This window comes from Chiloscyllium punctatum, chromosome 15 (assembly GCF_047496795.1).
Source record: "Chiloscyllium punctatum isolate Juve2018m chromosome 15, sChiPun1.3, whole genome shotgun sequence".
Lineage (NCBI taxonomy): Eukaryota > Metazoa > Chordata > Chondrichthyes > Orectolobiformes > Hemiscylliidae > Chiloscyllium > Chiloscyllium punctatum.
In genome coordinates, this window is record NC_092753.1 from 51198628 (window position 1) to 51216415 (window position 17788).

Genomic DNA, 17788 nt, shown 5'->3' on the forward strand with positions numbered 1-17788 from the left:
AACCTTAACCCAACACTCTCCTCCCACTGCCAAACCAGACATCCCTAACCTACCCCAAACATTTATTCACTTACCTGACACCATACTCACTTAGCACACTAATCACATCTAATCTGACACCCTAAACATTCCAAACAGCTGCCAACCTAATCCCACAGTAGTGACTGACTATATTGCTGGTCATTTAGATCTCAGACGATACACCACTGCTACAAAAAGGATGCAAGATTTCTGCAAAAATCTCCTTTCCTGTTGAACTCCTACATTCCTGGATGGGTTTGTAACAGGGTCCAGGAATCTCTATTGTAGAAGCAAGTTACATCATGGATTTCTTTAGAATTTATTGCTCAGGTTATAAAGCAAGATATAAAAGTTAAGTACTAATTTATGTCTTAATAGATTTTCTGTACCTTGTTCTAGAAATTACATGTATACTAAACTGTCTATTTTTCTCAGTCCCAACCCTCAGACTCAGCACCGCCTTCTTGACAATCTTCTTCCCGACCTCTCCGTCCCCACCCCCTCTCCGACCTATCACCCTCACCTTAACCTCCTTCCACCTATCGCATTCCCAATGCCCCTCCCCCAAGTCCCTCCTCCCTACCTTTTATCTTAGCCTGCTTGGTATACCCTCTTCATTCCTGATGAAGGGCTGATGCCTGAAACGTCGATTCTCCTTCTCCTTTGATGCTGCCTGACCTGCTGCGCTTTTCCAGCAACACATTTTTAGCTCTGCTCCCCGGCATCTGCAGTCCTCACTTTCTCCTATTTCTCCCTAATCAAAAGCAAACTATTGTGAATGCTGGAAATTAAATAATACGTCCTCCAACTGATCCAGGGTTCTGAAAATGCACTATGGGATTCTAACTCATCAATACTTAACATATTCACCCAAATATTTCAAACTAATTAACTCATCCAGTAAGGTCAAACAGCATCTATGAAAAGAGAGAGATAGAGTCCCTTGATCCAAAAGTTAATCCTTTTGCTCTCTCTACTTGATATCTGATCTGTTGAGTGTTTACAGCATTTTCTGCTTTTATTTCAGATATACAGCGATTTGTTTTCTGACTTGATTTATTTACCAAAAAGTTAACAAGCTTCAATCTAAAGTAAATGTTTCCAAATTTATAAATACTGATTTAAGACAAACAACTTCAGATTTTTTCAAGAACAAACCTATTCAGTAATCAATCTTTATTTAGATTTTATGGTTTACACAGTTCCACTGTTTTAAAGATATCCATTATTGGCTTACATTGACTGATCAGTAATACAAAACTGCACAATGGTAACTTGCAGTAAATGGTTGCCTGTGATATTGGCTGTGTGGACAAATGTTGAATTTTACTCATATGCGAGGGGATTGTGTTAGTGATAAACAAGCACAAATGCTGTGGTACAGTTCCAAGCATATACCAGTACTACCAGCACATTATGAACAGTGCTGTTTCAATCAACCTTTTGTAAATCGACTAATTTTCACCTTAATTACAAATAACCAGTTAAAAATTTCATCTGTCTTTAAAGAACTTGAATAGATTCAAGATTTCATTAGCAAAAAAAAAAATAGAAACATTAATAACTTGCACATAAAAATCATATTGAAAGCTGCAGTGTTCACAATATTTTGGCTTCTACTGTGTCAACTAAGCCTGAATTCTTAAATCAAGCCAGAAAATAAATGTTGTTTTTGATAAATAGTCCAGTACAGGTTTCAGAATGTTAGCTGCAGCTTTTACAACACAAAATTCACTGCAGTAGTTCTTAAGTAGTATACTGGCAGCGACTAAAGTAAATCAAATAGAATTATACTAGTCTATCTCTTATAAAGAACATACAACTCTTCTCTTTCTGTGGCAAAATGTCACGTCTGTCTTGATTCTCTGCCTGTAATGCCGATTTGCATATTTTCAAATGTAGTGTTGTTATCCACACCTTCTGGGAATTCCAATTTCTCACAGATTAGCTTTTTCAGCGGTAAATACTTTGAGATCTCATTCGGATCAGTAAAAAGATACTGTGGAACATTCTGAAACAAAAAAGTGAACCTGATTAGGTCTGGAAATTACATGCAATTTTTTTTTAAATGTCCTCCAATCAATCCAGAGTCCTGAAAATGTGCTATGGGATTCTAACTCATCAATACTTAATACATTCACCCAAATATTTCAAACTAATTAACACATCCAGTAAAATAACAAACAAAAATAAATCTGGATAATAATAGTAAGAACTTTTTTTCATAGGATGCAACAGTACAATGTCAGGACCCATTTACTTTTAGTCAAAAACTTACTCAAGCTTTAGCATGCTATAAAATGTTTGGATCATAAACTAAGCATACAGTTCTTTACTATACATAGACAACTCAATCATGGTGCTCCCTAAAGTGCTGTTGTTTCCACAACTGATTGCATATCCATCCTTTGTAAAAAGATTACCCTCCCAACGTATGACACTAAAATGAGCACACATAAATAATTTCTGCAAACATCTTTGTTTGAAAGGTGAAATTAACAATCTCAATTCATCATTTCATCAGATTTGGCGAAACAGGACAGGAGATAGGAGAAAATTTGGCATGCAATTTACTTTTGCCAACTGTTCACTTAATTCTTAAATTATTCAATTACAAATTCCAGACACTTCAAACATTTACCTGAAGAGCAGATATATTACTTTCCCGGGAACTGTATTCAGAGAGAAGGTAGTTTTTGTCAGCCTTTGAAAGAAAAAGATTTTTTTTCCTTTATTAAAAATATATCTTGAACCTTCACGGTTCTTCAGTTTAAGTTCATAAAGTGTTTTTCCAATTATCTCTGGACAGGACCAGAATGTATGGTCTAGACCTTTAAAAGAAAACATTACTTGTGCTTCAGCTTCTGGTTTGGCACTATTCATTTCCTTCCTTCAACATATTCTTTTCAGTTCCTATAAAGGCACGGGTATAGGGTTAAAGGTCATTGCTGAAACATCGGCATATTTTCTTTCTTCAGAGTTTGTCATATCATGTTCAGTATTTTCTATTCTGTTGCAGATTTCCAGCATCAGCAATACTTTATTTATTACTTTGAGACAAGTGAAAAATTAAGAATGACCTTAAATTTTGAAGACTTCAAAGTACAATTTTTTTTCCTAAAATAATATAGCGTCTTCTCTGAAAATTGTATAATTAACGATGAGAAAGGTTATGCAATGCATCTTTATTTAACCGTTCAGAAAAAAAAATTGTCCCATTGTGTACAGGGATGTGTAGGCCAGGATGACAGCCATGGTAAAAACTCCAAACGGGGTTATGGGGAAAGGGTGGGAGAGTGGGTCTGGGTGGGATGCTCTTCAGAGGGTCAGTGCAGAGTCAATGGGACAAATGGCCTATTTCTACACTGCAGGGATTCTATGAAATCATAAATTCTATGAAATTCTAGTTGTAGAGTTCCGCCATATTTAATTGTTTCTTAAATCATTCCAACATTTTCATCATGTCTTTGTCAAGAGTTGACCACATTCAGTAAAAAGAATAGAAAGAAAAAGATTGAGAGAGAAAAAACCCAGAAGAATATCGTGGTGTCTTAAAAGCTTTATTTATTTTGCAAATTTAAGCAGAAAGCTTCTCAATTGTTGGAGCAAAATTACCAAGAAAATCCATTTTTGCTTGAAACAAACAAAGTAAAAGGTGATTACCAAATTATTTGGAAGGAAAAATCTATTTGTATGTAGAGGCTTAGTGAACAAGGCTAATTATATAGCATTTCAACCCCAAACCTGCTATGAGGAAAAGAAAAAAATGACCAAGGTTTTTCACTCCCTCAAAAAGCTTCGAATGGGGGTTAGTGATCTTTTTGGCAAGTAGTTTAACTTTTTGATGTGCAATTGGACAAGTTGGACAAGCTGTCCAAGTCGACAATCACATTAAATAATTCTCAGACAGCTAACCAGGAAATAAAATGAACTAATAAAATTACATTTTAAAACTTTTGCAGACAGCAAAAATCATGATTTCAACATACACATAGCGAAAAGGATCCTAAAACATCATGAACAAACAAAAATGAGCTTTTTTAAATCCTGTAACTAATCAGAAAAGAGGCATTTAACAATGTTATACTAATATAAAATTATATTTTCGAGGACAGATGTTGTTCAGCAGTAGTTATTACTCAAATGGCCATTGAAACTCAATGAACAACGTTTAATCTTTTCTGGAGCTTCTTGCAGGAGACAGAAGAACAGAAAATGGATAAGTCCTCACTAGATTTGATGATTGTTGGCATTATGTGTGGGTACAGGGAGAGGAATAGGAGTCCATACCAAAGCTTCACTACAACTACAGATGTCAGTATTAATTTGAATTTATGAATAATGGCAACAAACACTGATTCATTAAAAAGTTGGAATATTGCAGAGACTTAGTGTCAGCAATACGGGAAGCTATAGCATTTGAGGTTGAAATAGGGACACACTTCCTGTAAAGAGAAGGAAATGTAGCAAAACAAATATGATTATTCTAAAGTCTTTCATACAGCATTGGGTTGGTAATGATCATCCAACTTTCCTCTGTGTTCCAATGGAAAATCCAAGAGGTTCACGGAGAATAAATAAGAATGGACGATAACTCTGCATAGTACAAACTTAAAATTACAATTTATCTGCATGTATTGTAGTTACTAAATTGGATCATACTTGTTCAGTTTTAATACCACAATATTAATAAACCTTACAGATAAGGTAAAGGGCACTTCTAGCCTAGTGGTTATGACCCTATCTTTGGGCCAGAAGGCCTGTTTTCAAGTCCCACATGCTCCAGAGGAGTCTTAACATTTCTATGTAGGTTAAGTTAAAATATCTACAGAAAACATAAATAGTTATTATTCATCCTTACCTCATGATAAACTCTTGTATCATTTGTTCGTATGAGTACTCCATCAACTCTCAAGAAAAATCGCAGTAGCACAAAGAAACTAGATGGCATCACTCTCTTGAAAAACAGATGAATAAGTTATTCAAATACATTGTCATAAGCCTATTTCCCCATCTAAAATTAATATTCAATATGTTTCATATATTTAAACCATAATATTGAGAAACATTGAAATCTCAATACTCCATTTTGTGATAATATAGCTAAAATGAATGCACCTTAATAAAACTTAATCTTTCTGATAGAACGCAACCAACCAATGTCCTCTAAACAGCCTTAATTACAAACATGGCCAAAGCACCAAGTTATCTTCCAAAATTCTACAGAACAACAGTAATGGCACAATGTTCCTTATTCTTTGCTTTTCAATATATATCAAATGTGCTTTTGAAATAACTATCTACTTCCAACATCCTTTCACACAGTACATTCGAGCCCACAACTCACTAAGGAAAGGAAATATCATCTCGTCTCTGATTCTTTGACCAATTATCTTAAATCTGTACACTTTGGAATTGAATAGTCTTCCTGGTGAAGAGACTTTCAATTTATTTAATCTTATTAAAATTCTTTGAGCATGTCCATTACACCATCCCTTAAACTTCTCCATTCTAAAGAGAATTTCAGCTACTCTAGTCTTTCCATAATAACTGAAGTCCCATATTTCTATGGGGAGAGATGCAGAGCTACCATTTCAGGTCAATTACTTTTATTAGCAACCGGCAAAGTTTAGAACTTTAATACATTTTAAGTTAGCAACAAGTTATGGTAATAATAAATCCTAGTATTATAAAAATTGGAAATAGTAAAGGGAAAGTCTATGAGTAGGCAGTTGGAAGGCAGGAGTATTAAGTTATATATAAAGAATGACTTTGCAAGGCAAAAGGTGATGGTAAGGGAATATGTAAGTAAGGGATTTATGAACTGCATGTGTATGAACAGCAACATCACTGACAGTAGCCACCCAACATCGGAACCAAAAAATCTGAAAAATTATGGGATCTGAAATAGTTGAACTTAATTTCACTCTGGAAAGCTGTAATATTATCAAAAGATAGGTGCTGTTCCTTAATCTTATAACAAACTTTATTGGAATAATGTAGGAGACCAGTGATAAATAGGTCAGAGTTTGAGTATTCTTTTTCTGACAAGAGGTAATCAATCTAAAGCATTAACTTTGTTTTGCGATTCATGACTAGCATTTTTCTGGTCCTTAATTCACGTTTACAGCATCCATATTATCTTTCTTTGTACCTCATCCTATTACCATTCTGAGAAAATGGTATGGTGGCTCATGATGGCTCAGTGGTTAGCACTGCAGCCTCACAGCGCCAGCGACCCGGGTTCAATTCCTGCCTCGGACGAGCGTCTGTGTGGAGTTTGCACATTCTCCATGTGTCTGTGTGGGTTTCCTCCGGGTGCTCCAGTTTCCTCCCACTGTTCAAAAATGTGCAGGTCAGGTGCATTGGCTATGCTAAATTGCCCATAGCGTTAGGTGCATTAGTCAGGGGTAAATATAGGGTAGGGGAATGGGTCTGAGTGGGTTACTCTTCGGAGGGTCAGTGTGGACTTGTTGGGCTCAAGGGCCTGTTTCCATATTGTAGGGAATCTAATCTAATCTTAAAATGCTTTACCCTCTCAAAGACTTTGACATTCTGCCAATACACTTGGCCAGAATTAGAGTCATAGTGGACACAGTATTTCAATTAAACTGTATTTGATGATTTTATAAAGACCATGGGTGTATGAACAGAAGTATACTATTTCGCTCACCAAGTCTTCTGTGCCATTCAGTGAGACAGTGATTGATATAGTACTCAACACCATTTTCCTGTCTTTCCTCCTATCAGCCTCAATTCCCTTACTGATTGAAAGTCTGCCGATTTCAACCTTAAATATACATAATGACCCAGCCTCAACAGCCCTCTGCAGTTAAGAATTCACAGGTTCATTAGCCGTGGAGAGAAGAAATTCCTCATCATCCTGTCCTATTAGGTAAACCTCTTACTCTAAGATTATGTCCTCTTATCCTAGACTCACTGCCCATGTGAAACAACCTGTCCACATCTATCCTACCAAGGATTTCAACTAGGTCGCCTCTCATTCTTCTAACTCCACGAAGACAAGTCCAACATACTTAACCTCTCCTCAAAAAAAGTCACTCCACACCCAGAATCAAGCTAGCTAACCTTGTCAGTATATCTTTCCTTAGACAAAGGGATCAAAACTTCACAATACTCCAAGTGTGATCTGATGAGTACCTTATTTAGTTTAGCAAGACTTCCCTGTTTAAATAATCTAGTGCCTTTAAAATGAAAGCCAAAAGTCAATTTGTCTATTCTATTACCCACTGAATATGGATGCTAGCTTTTCGTAATTTATGCACGAGGATACACAAATCTCTCCATGTTGAAGATTTCAGTTGCCTCTGAATATTTCAATAATACTCAGTTCTTTTATTCTTCCTGCCAAACTACATACACTTACATTTTTCCACCTTATATTCAATCTGCCAAGATTTTGCCCAGTCACTTGACCTATCTATAATCATCTGCAGACTCTTTGCATCATTATTTCTTCTGTTTTTGTGTCATTCAAAAACGTAGCAAAAGTACATTCACTTCCATCATCCAAGTCATTAATGTATAATGCCCCCATATCAATCCCTGTCACTCTACTACTTAAAGGTTCGAATCTAAAAATGTCCCCTTTATCGCAAACTCTCTGCCTTTGATTGATTAGCTAACCCACTAAACGTACAAATATTCTGTCAGCGACAGCATGGGCTCATAATATTAAGTAGCCTTACGTGCAGTACCTTTTAAATATATTACATCCACTGGCTCCCTTTAATCTACCCTAATTGTTACCTCCTCAAAAAATTCTAATAAATTTGTCAGACATGATTTCCCCTTCATGAAGCCATGCTGACTCTGCTTGATTATATTGTGCATTTCTAAATGTTCTGCTACTATTTTATAATAAACTCTTAATGTTTTCCAATGACAGGTGTTAAGTACGTGTTTTGTCTCCCTCCTTTTTTGAATAAGTGTTATATTGGCAGTTTTCCAAATTTCTGGAACTGTCCCAGAATCTACGTATTCTTGGAAGATTACTGCCAGTGCATTCACCATCTCTGTAGCTAGTGCCTTTAAAATTCCAGGATGCGACTCATCAGGTCCAAGGGATATATCAGCCTTTAGTCCCATAAGTTTGTCAAGTACTTTTTCTCTGGTAAAAGTTATTGTATTTGTTTCCTCTCATGTGCCCAAACCCTCAGCTCCATTATGAAAGTTGACACTTTGGCACTAAAGCAGGGACTGAAACATCAGGAAGAGGAATGCACAGAGAAGAATAAAAACTGTTGGTGAAGGAAAATAAAATTTATAACATTCCTAAAAAATGTTAAGTGCATTAATACATGGATTGCATGATTTGTGTCATTGGCCTGATCCAACATGATTTACTCCAAACAAAAACTTGACAAAACAATGATTTCACTGGTATTACTTTAATGTCTAGACTATAATTGTTATCCGTAGAAAAGGCCACCATCCATAGAATCACAGAATGATTACGATGCAGATGGCTCTCTAAGGAGCAACTCAGCCAATCCCACTCCTCCAATTTTTCCTTGGAAACCTACAAATCCTTTTCTCTTTAGTCATAGAGATGTATAACACGGAAACAGACCCTTCAGTCCAGCTTGTCCATGCCGACCAGATATCCTCACCTAATTTTGTCCCATTTGCCAGCACTTGGCCCATATCCCTTTAAACCATTCCTATTCATATACACATCCAAATGCCTTTTAAATGTTGCAATTGTACCAGCCTCCACCACTTCAACTCATTCTATACACACACCATCCTCTGTGTGAAACAGTTGCCCCTGAGGTCTATCAACCTCTATAAGGTTGATATAGAGGAAGTATTGGAAGTATTAAGAAATATAAGTTGTGAAAAGTTACAGACTTTGACAAGCTAGTGAAATGGATAAATATGTGGCAGATGAAATATAATACAGAGAGTGGTGAAGTGATATATTTTTGTCTGGAGCACAGGGAAAGGTAGTATAACACAAAGATTACAATTCTGAAATGGGTGCCAGACTGAAGGGAAGTGGGAGCATAATGCAAAAGCCTCCTTTAGACAAATATCCAATTTCTTTTTGAAACTCATGATTATTTGTGCCTCCACTCCACTCTCAAACAGTGCATCCCAGATTTTATTTGCACACTAAGTGTTTATCCTCTGTCAGCTTTCATTGTTTTTGTCATCCATTTAAATCAGTATCCTCTCTGTCCCCATGCTTCTACTTATTATACCATTTTGCCCTATTTTCACTGTCCAGAACCTTCAGGATTTAAAGCTAATCTCTGAAATTTCCTCTCCAAGGAAAATAGCCTAAGCTTCACCAAAAGTTCCTAATAGAACAAAAGTTCCTAATAGAATCAGACAGCATAGAAACAGGCCTTTCAGCCCACCACATTTATGTCAACCAATAAACACCAAACTACACTGATTCCATTTACATGCACGTGGGCCATAGCCCATGTCCTGGCATTCTAAGTATGCTTCTTAAATGTTGTGAGAGTTTCTGCCTCCACCCTCTTTGGCACCACGTTTCATTCTTCTATTACCCCCCAGGTGAAAACATTGTCTCTCAGGTCTCTTCAGAAGCACTTGCTCCTTACTTTAAACTTATGCCCTCCGATCAAAGAGGCATTTGCCATGGGGAAGAGATAGCCACATTCTACACTGTCTATACCGGTCATAATTTTGTTCAATTAGATTCCCCTCAGCTCCTTTACTCCAAGGTAAACAAAGCCAGCCTATCCAGTCTCTCTTCATAAGTAAGTTTTTTTCATCCCAGGTAATATCCTGCTGGTTGCATCCTCTCCAGTGCAATAACAACCTTCCAATATTGTGACCCCTAAACTGCTGTGAACGTAGTCATGATGTTAAAAATTTTGAAAAAGACTTTGTTGAACGAACAACTATATTTTATCTTAAAAACTGCTTTTTGTCTGTATTACTCATTACTGTTCAACCTTTGCATAGTAATCAGCTCTTTTGAATGGCATAGCAAAGCCAAAGCAGTCTACTCCAATTCTTAATTTGTGTTTTCAAATCAAAAGCTCTAGTGGGCTGGCACCAAGGAGACAACATGCTGGTATCAACAGTGTTTTGTACCACAATGTTAATTAACAACTGTAATGAGTTCTAACACTTTTGCATTATGCTCCCACTTCCCTTCAGTCTGGCACCCATTTCAGAATTGTAATCTTTGTGTTATACTATCTTTCCCTGTGCTCCAGACAAAAATATATCACTTCACCACTCTCTGTATTATATTTCATCTGCCACATATTTATCCATTTCACCAGCTTGTCAAAGTCTGTAACTTTTCACAACTTATATTTCTCAATACTTCCAACATAGTAACAAAGAAGAAGTAAAAAAGAGGATTGATGAGGTCAGAATGGTGGACGTGATCTATATGGACTTTAAGGCATTCGACAAGGTTCCCCATGGGAGACTGGTTAGCAAGGTCAGATCCCGTGGAATACAGGGAGAACTAGAACTCTGTGAGAAGCTACAGAAGTGATTGCTGGGCCTCTTGCTGAGATATTAATATCATCAATAGTCACAGGTGAGGTGCCGGAAGACTGGAGGTTGGCAAGTGTGGTGTCACTGTCTAAGAAGGGCGGTAAAGACAAGCCAGGGAACTATAGACCAGTGAGCCTGACCTCGGTGGTGGGCAAGTTGTTGGAGGGAATCCTGAGGGACAGGATGTACATGTATTTGGAAAGGCAAGGACTGATTCGGGATAGTCAACATGGCCTTACGTGTGGGAAATCATGTCTCACAAACTTGATTGAGTTTTTTGAAGAAGTAACAAAGAAGATTGATGAGGGCAGAGCAGTAGATGTGATCTATATGGACTTCAGTAAGGCGTTCGACAAGGTTCCCCATGGGAGACTGATTAGCAACGTTAGATCTCATGGAATACAGGGAGAACTAGCCATTTGGATACAGAACTGGCTCAAAGGTAGAAGACAGAGGGTGGTGGTGGAAGGTTGTTTTTCAGACTGGAGGCCTGTGACCAGTGAAGTGCTACAAGGATCGTTACTGGGCCCTCTACCTTTTGTCATTTACATAAATGATTTGGATGAGAGCATAAGAGGTACAGTTAGTAAGTTTGCAGAGGACTCCAAAATTGGAGGTGTAGTGGACAGCGAAGAGGGTTACCTCAGATTACAACAGGTTCTGGACCAGATGGGCCAATGGGCTGAGAAGTGGCAGATGGAGTTTAATTCAGATAAATGCGAGGTGCTGCATTTTGGGAAAGCAAATCTTAGCAGCATTATACACTTAATGGTAAGGTCCTAGGGAGTGTTGCTGAACAAAGAGACCTTGGTGTGCAGGTTTATAGCTCCTTGAAAGTGGAGTCACAGGTAGATAGGATAGTGAAGGTGGTGTTTGGTATGCTTTCCTTAGTACAGGAGTTGGGAGGTCATGTTGTGGCTGTACAGGACATTAGTTAGGCCACTGTTGGAATATTGCGTGCGATTCTGGTCTCCTTCCTATCTGAAAGATGTTGTGAAATTTGAAAGGGATCACAAAAGATTTACAAAGATGTTGCCACGGTTGGAGGATCTGAGCTACAGGGAGAGGCTGAACAGACTGGGACTGTTTTCCCTGGAGTGTCGGAGGCTGAGGGGTACCTTATAGAGGTTTTCAAAATTATGAGGGGCATGGATAGAATAAATAGACAAAGTCTTTTCCCTGGGGTCGGGGAATCCAGAACTAGAGGGCATAGGTTTAGGATGAGAGGGGATAGATATAAAAGAGACCTAAGGGGCAACCTTTCCACGCAGAGGGTGGTACATGTATGGAATGAGCTGCCGGAGGATGTGGTGGAGGCTGATACAATTGCAACATTTAAGAGACATTTGGATGGGTATATGAATAGGAAGGGTTTGGATGGACATGGGCCGGGTGCTGGCAGGTGAGACTAGATTGGGTTGGGATATCTGGTCGGCATGGACGGGTTGGACCAAAGGGTCTGTTTCCAGGCTGTACATCTCTATGACTCTATATGGGACAGCTGCACATTTTCAAATTGCGTCCTGAAAGTCCAAGTCCAGGTCATTAATATATATAAGAAAAATCAATGACCCTACTGTAAGCTGGATTATTCACTATATGTATTTTATTTCCAGCTTTCACTGATTAAAGGATGGTGTCATTAACAACTTGTGGTATGAGAACTACAAGATTATACATCTTACCACTTTCACACTAAGCATGGAGACACCATGATCATGAAGTTCATCTTCAAACAACAAGACTTCTTCAAAATACATGATCTGCTCTCTGGTTTTCAATTTCTCCAAATCAATACGTTCAGTTGTAGGAGTAACCTACAAACGAGATGAATGCATCACTCAACCAACTAAAGAATGGCTACATAGTGCTGTCTAATAGCAAAGGATACAATTATCTTTGGATACATTACAATGACACTAACAAAAAGGGAAAGAGTTCATAAATTGGATAACACTTTGAAGATTTACTTCATTAGATTAATTTTCCAGCCATTACAACATAACCACGTATCAATTAAATATTCTTAAGCATTAGTACTGGTATAACAATTAGGTTGAGTAAAGTCAGTGTTGTCACAAATTACCTTTAACTTCAACTCATCACCAAGTAATGTTCCTTTATAGTCTGTAGTAAAAGTCCAATCATAGGGTTTAACAACTTCTTTAGAGTGTTCAGATTCGGCCCTGAGGTTGAAACAAATAACAATTGTAAATTTATTGTGCAAAACTACGCTCATTCATTCTGCAATCAGGCAAAACTTACCTCAAAATTAGGATAATCCCAGCATAATCCATTTTTAATTATGAAATTGTAAAGTACAGTAAGTAATACTCCTTGTTCCAATATCTAGAAATTAATCTGAATTAATTAATTTGAATACCTGTGAAAAACAAAATTCCAAATACAAAATCTGAATAATCAAATTGGCACAATTCTGGCAACAATTAAAAATATCAGTTCTTATTTAAGACATTACCTGCTAAACTAAAGAATATTTTTTGGACTTAAGGTAAGTGATCTCACCTGCTTTCTTGCCACGCCTCCGCACATGCCACTTTCACTGTGCCGTGCCCATTGTCCACTGTCCTTAAGGCATCTGTGGCATTAAATGAAATTCCAAATCCTCCAGCATGTTGCACTTTTAAGACATTATCACCAAATAACATCTCTGGAAGGGAATGCATCTTCATTTCCTGAGCTAACCTGTACAGTTAATCAGTCATAGTAAAGTTGAAAACATTAGAAAAGACGACATCCATCAAAGTACTTTTACTTAAGTTGCACATTATCAAATAATGTCACCAATCAGCTGTAAAATCTAGTTTCAAATATTTCCTAATCAATCTCTTCATAGCCATCACATACCTCAATAAAACTGCTGCAGAGCAGGTGGGACATCAGTTGAGACCTCCAGGTCCAGAGTATGGACACTACTATTATTCCACAAAATGACTTATCATCGATAGTTGCTTCATCTATCCTCCTATCCTGTCATAAATTTGTTTGTGTAATAGTTGGAGGGATTTTATCATTTTTGTAGAACAAGTATAATAAAAATTAATCCTGTTGTTTCTTTTAAAAATCTCAAGATCATTTGTCTCCTATATCCAGTTTTGTGACAGCACACATACATTTTCACACTCACTAAATTTTTAGTAGGCATATCCTTTTTCTAAAAGCCTATTATACTTAAATCAGGAATGGGAAAAGACAGGACCCCTTTTCCCAGGGTGGACCTGATCCCAAGGACAATTTTATTTTGAGTATTACAGATAAGTATTACAAATGTTTGATTCTCCTCATCCAGGGTCATTAAGTTATTATTTCTACTTTTTGCGAATGGAAATATTACTAGACAGTAAGTAAATTTAAAAATAAGTTTGTTTCATACTTTTCAATGTCCTTTGATTTCATAATATGGCTTTTGTTGGCAGTTAATTTCCATGGTCCAAAATTAAATTCCTGTTTGCTGTTTTTGAAACTATGTGTTGTCATTGCGGTCAAATGTCACCTAAAAGAAAATATTTAGTTAATTTCATAAATCATCTCTAATATATATATGTATATAAAATCTAGTACAAGCGTATCTTTGATCACATAAATACTACAGAGTATGTTTATAGTCTTCAATCTGTACTTTACAGCTAACTTTTATATACATCTGTTTATTGCTAAGAAACTTGACTCCATGCTGTAGGCATTTCTGTAAATATAAACAATATAGTTTTGAATGCTGTAAAGTAACAATACCTGAAATATTGTTACCTATGATTCAACATTATTGGACTTTGCTGAGCCACTATACAGTCGGTTAAATGAAGAAACTCAATCAAAAAAGAGACTGCAAATTCCACAATGCACCAACATCCCACTTGGTAAGCACTCTGCATGACAACTCTTAGCATGTACCTGAAAGCTGACCTCTTTCTACTTCCATTAAACCACCATTACATCTTTCAGCTAGATCAAAACAAGAGACAACAGATTTTTTTCAATCAAATGGTCTTTCACAGGATATATAAGTTCATGATATTAAAGTGTCTTACATCTGTTCACTTTAGTCTGTCAAACAGGGAGGTTAGGGCATTGAGTATAAAGTTGACACTCCATCTTGCAGCTGTCTAAGATGTTATTAAGGCCACATTTGGAAAATTGTGCGCGGTTCTGATCGCTACTCTACAAGGAAGGATATGGAGGCTTTGAAAAGGGTGCAAAAGAAGTTGACCAGGATATTGTCTGAATTGTAGTGCATTAGCTATTAAGGATAGGTTGGATAAACATGGATTTTTCTCACTAGAGTATCAGGGGGTGCCCTGATATAAGTATATAACATTATGAGAGGTATGAGAAACATAGGGTGGTTGGTTAGAATCTCTTTCCCAAGGTGGAAACGTCAAATGTTAAAGGGCATAGGTTTAAGGTGAGAGGGAGAAAGTTTAAAAGTGTGAGGCAAGTTTTTCTTTTATGCAGAGGTTTGCAGGTGCCCGAACACACTACTAGGGGAGGTAGAAACAGATACAATGGTAACATGTAAGAAACATTTAGACAACACATGAACAGACAGGCAATAGAGGGATACAGACCACATGCAGATTTATGGGATTAGGTTAGAATGGCATAATGCTCAGGACAGTTATGGTGGACCAACAGGCCTGTTCCTGTATTAACTGTTTTATGATCTAAAACTGATCGTGAAGTCATAATTAGGACTGCGGAACACAACTCTCATTGGTAGAAACAATTTTTTTTTTAAATGCTAAGCAAATAATTGCAAAGTTAAATAAAGCATGACCTTTCCTCAACTGTAAAGTAAATTTAAAAGGAAAAACAATGTTTCTAACCATATTCAACAAGTTATGTAGACTTGCTCGTTATCCACTCATTCACATACTCGCAAAATTAGCCTCAGACCCACCTTTATGTATGTTCATTGACTCATCTGACTGATAATGTGGTCTTTGGCGGCAGAATGGTAGAGTTACATAGGAGCAGTATTCATGTTTTTGTTATCAATGGATAACAACGAGAATTTGGTATAACTACAACACCCTTCAATTAGAGCTTTATTTACATTATTACTCTACATCAGGGCAAAAGTTTTAATTTCTCTACACAATTGCGGTTGAGGAAAGCACCATTTTAGTAAAATTCAAAGAGATTTTTGCTTGATATACAAGCAAAGCCTCCAACAATTCTAAAAATTCTGATTAATTATTGGAAAGCTTTAACTAATGAATAAACATTTATATCATTGCCATTTCAACTGTCCACTCACCATGGGCAATATCACTTATTTGTTTGAAATAAATATTGAATATCTTGCCATTTGCTCCTGGGTCACTCCAGTATTAAAAGCAAAAGATTTCCCATGTCTCAAAGTGGCTCACATTTCCTTACAACAACTATTTCAAAACCCAGCTGCCCACATTCTAACTCACACCAAATAACATTCTCCAATTAACCCTGTTCTCATCAACCTACAATAGCTTCTTGTCCTCCAGTGTCTCCCACTTAAAATTCAGGTTCTTCTGACGCTGACCTCTAGTACATTTTTTCCTGCTCATCCCTCTGTCATTTCCAGTTATACTTTTGTTGCCTCAGCTCTACCTTTAGGATCTCCTCCAGAAAACTTTTATCATACCCTCTGTTCCTTTAAGGTGCTCCCTAAAACTCACCTCTCTAACCAAATATCTGGTTACACATACTAATATTTTTACCACTGACTTTTTTTTTTGTTTTATCATAGCAAAACGGTACTGTATAAATTCAAGCTATTGCATTGCAATGGAAATTATTATTCAATGTCCACCACATTCACCTCCCTACTGAAAACTTGTAGAAAACACCATTACATTACATTCAGACTAAAACTGAAGAGATATTTTCAAGATATAATGCCAAATTGAAAATACCGTACCAGCAGGCTGTTTTGAATTTCAAGAGTAATTCCTTGTGGGTTGATCAATAATCGTATATATTATGGCCATATATTTCCCTTTGGTATTGTTGGAAAAGCTGTCTTGGTTTTTGTCTGAGTGGAGGAATATGTTGAGTCACTGACTTGGAATAGTCAATAGAATCAGAGGATACTGAAATTTCTGGGTAAATGCTACGGTGAAATCAGCACCATGCGCCCCTCTAATACGTTCACATAGCTAGTTTGAAACAAGTTTTACACAGCTTTACACGTTACGCAATTGACCAGTCAGTGAATGATCCATGAACGTCGTTGATAAAAAGAAACTGGAGGCAAGAATTATAAATCGTTGCCTCCAACAAATTGACAGTGGTCAGTTACTGTTTATTTCTCCGCTTTCGAACTTCAAACCGTGCACCAAAAGTCACCCGACGGGAACATTGCAAATATAACTTACTGTCGATTAAGCATTTAAAAAGTTCTATAGTTTGCCGCGGAATTAAATTAAAATAGAGGGAAACCCAGGCTGCAGTTCCACGTTACTCTCGGTTATTTGCAGCGCCGGGCTCCATGCGATAATCTCTAATTCATTGCTGCACCTTCCCCAAGCCCAGCCCGCCCTCACCACCTCCCCTTCTACGGTCTGATGCTCATTTTGTTCCATCACTGAACAATTCACTACATCCGAACCCACACCGGTCTCCCCATCCCTCTCACCGGCCTCCGCTGATGACTCCAACCCCCTCGGTCCTTCGCTGCCGTTGCTCCGGGTTTCCGCGGGCTCCAGTCCGCCGCAAATCCGGTCCCCCATCGCCGGCACCCACTGATGGTTCCGGGCTGAAAGGTTCCACTGATTCAGGGACACGGCTACCCCCCGCACACACACACAGAGTGTGTTTTACAGGAGGGAGTGAAATTACAGACTGGGTTTGCTCACAGCGCGTGCACGGAGCGAAAGGAGAAAGGTTCTCTCTCTCGGAAACCGCAGCGAGAAAGAACCGACAGCAGATACCTCAGGTTCAGCCCCATTCCTGATGAAGGGCTTTTGGCCGAAACGTCTACTCTCCTGCTCCTCGAAAGCTGCCTGACCTGCTGTGCTTTTTCAGCACCACACCCTCAACTGATCTCCAGCATCTGCAGTCCTCTCTTCCACCCCTTACACCGCCTTGCCCTCACCCACACCCCCCCCGTATTTCTACCACCCCAAATCTCCCCTCTCTACAGCCAATCCCCCTCTCCCCATCTCTCTTTGCCCCACTCCCCCATCCCCCCCCAACTCCCCCATCCCCCCCAACTCCCCCATCCCCCCCCCAACTCCCCCATCCCCCCCCAACT

General features: G+C 38.0%; 1 protein-coding gene across 4 annotated transcripts; it reads right to left on the minus strand.

Annotated features, from left to right (window-relative positions):
• Nucleotides 1-1182: 1182 nt before the first annotated feature.
• On the minus strand, nucleotides 1183-17272 carry tiprl (TIP41, TOR signaling pathway regulator-like (S. cerevisiae)). Of its 4 annotated transcripts, none has more exons than XM_072585095.1 (9): nucleotides 17171-17259; nucleotides 16454-16567; nucleotides 13928-14047; nucleotides 13060-13239; nucleotides 12620-12719; nucleotides 12219-12350; nucleotides 4883-4978; nucleotides 2663-2725; nucleotides 1183-2032 (listed from the first exon to the last, which is right to left on the minus strand). In XM_072585095.1, the coding sequence occupies exons 3-9, from the start codon at nucleotides 14029-14031 to the stop codon at nucleotides 1868-1870; spliced, it is 840 nt and encodes a 279-aa protein (XP_072441196.1). In that variant the 5' UTR covers nucleotides 14032-14047; nucleotides 16454-16567; nucleotides 17171-17259; the 3' UTR covers nucleotides 1183-1867. The 4 variants fall into 4 exon arrangements, with proteins under 4 accessions (XP_072441196.1, XP_072441197.1, XP_072441198.1 ...); XM_072585096.1 differs by lacking the exon at nucleotides 17171-17259 and adding an exon at nucleotides 16911-17054; XM_072585097.1 differs by lacking the exon at nucleotides 16454-16567 and having other exon boundaries at nucleotides 17171-17272.
• Between the last annotated feature and the right edge of the window lie 516 nt (nucleotides 17273-17788).

What these genes read in the sequence shown, in the direction of transcription:
- tiprl (XM_072585097.1), bottom strand. Translation starts at nt 14,031, where the DNA reads ATGACAACACATAGTTTCAAAAACAGCAAACAGGAATTTAATTTTGGA. An exon ending in AAATCAAAGGACATTGAAAA is followed by an intron (nt 13,240 to 13,927) that starts GTATGAAACAAA and finishes TTAACTGTACAG; the next exon opens with GTTAGCTCAGGAAATGAAGA. An exon ending in ATACAAGAGTTTATCATGAG is followed by an intron (nt 2,726 to 4,882) that starts GTAAGGATGAAT and finishes TTTCTTTCAAAG; the next exon opens with GCTGACAAAAACTACCTTCT.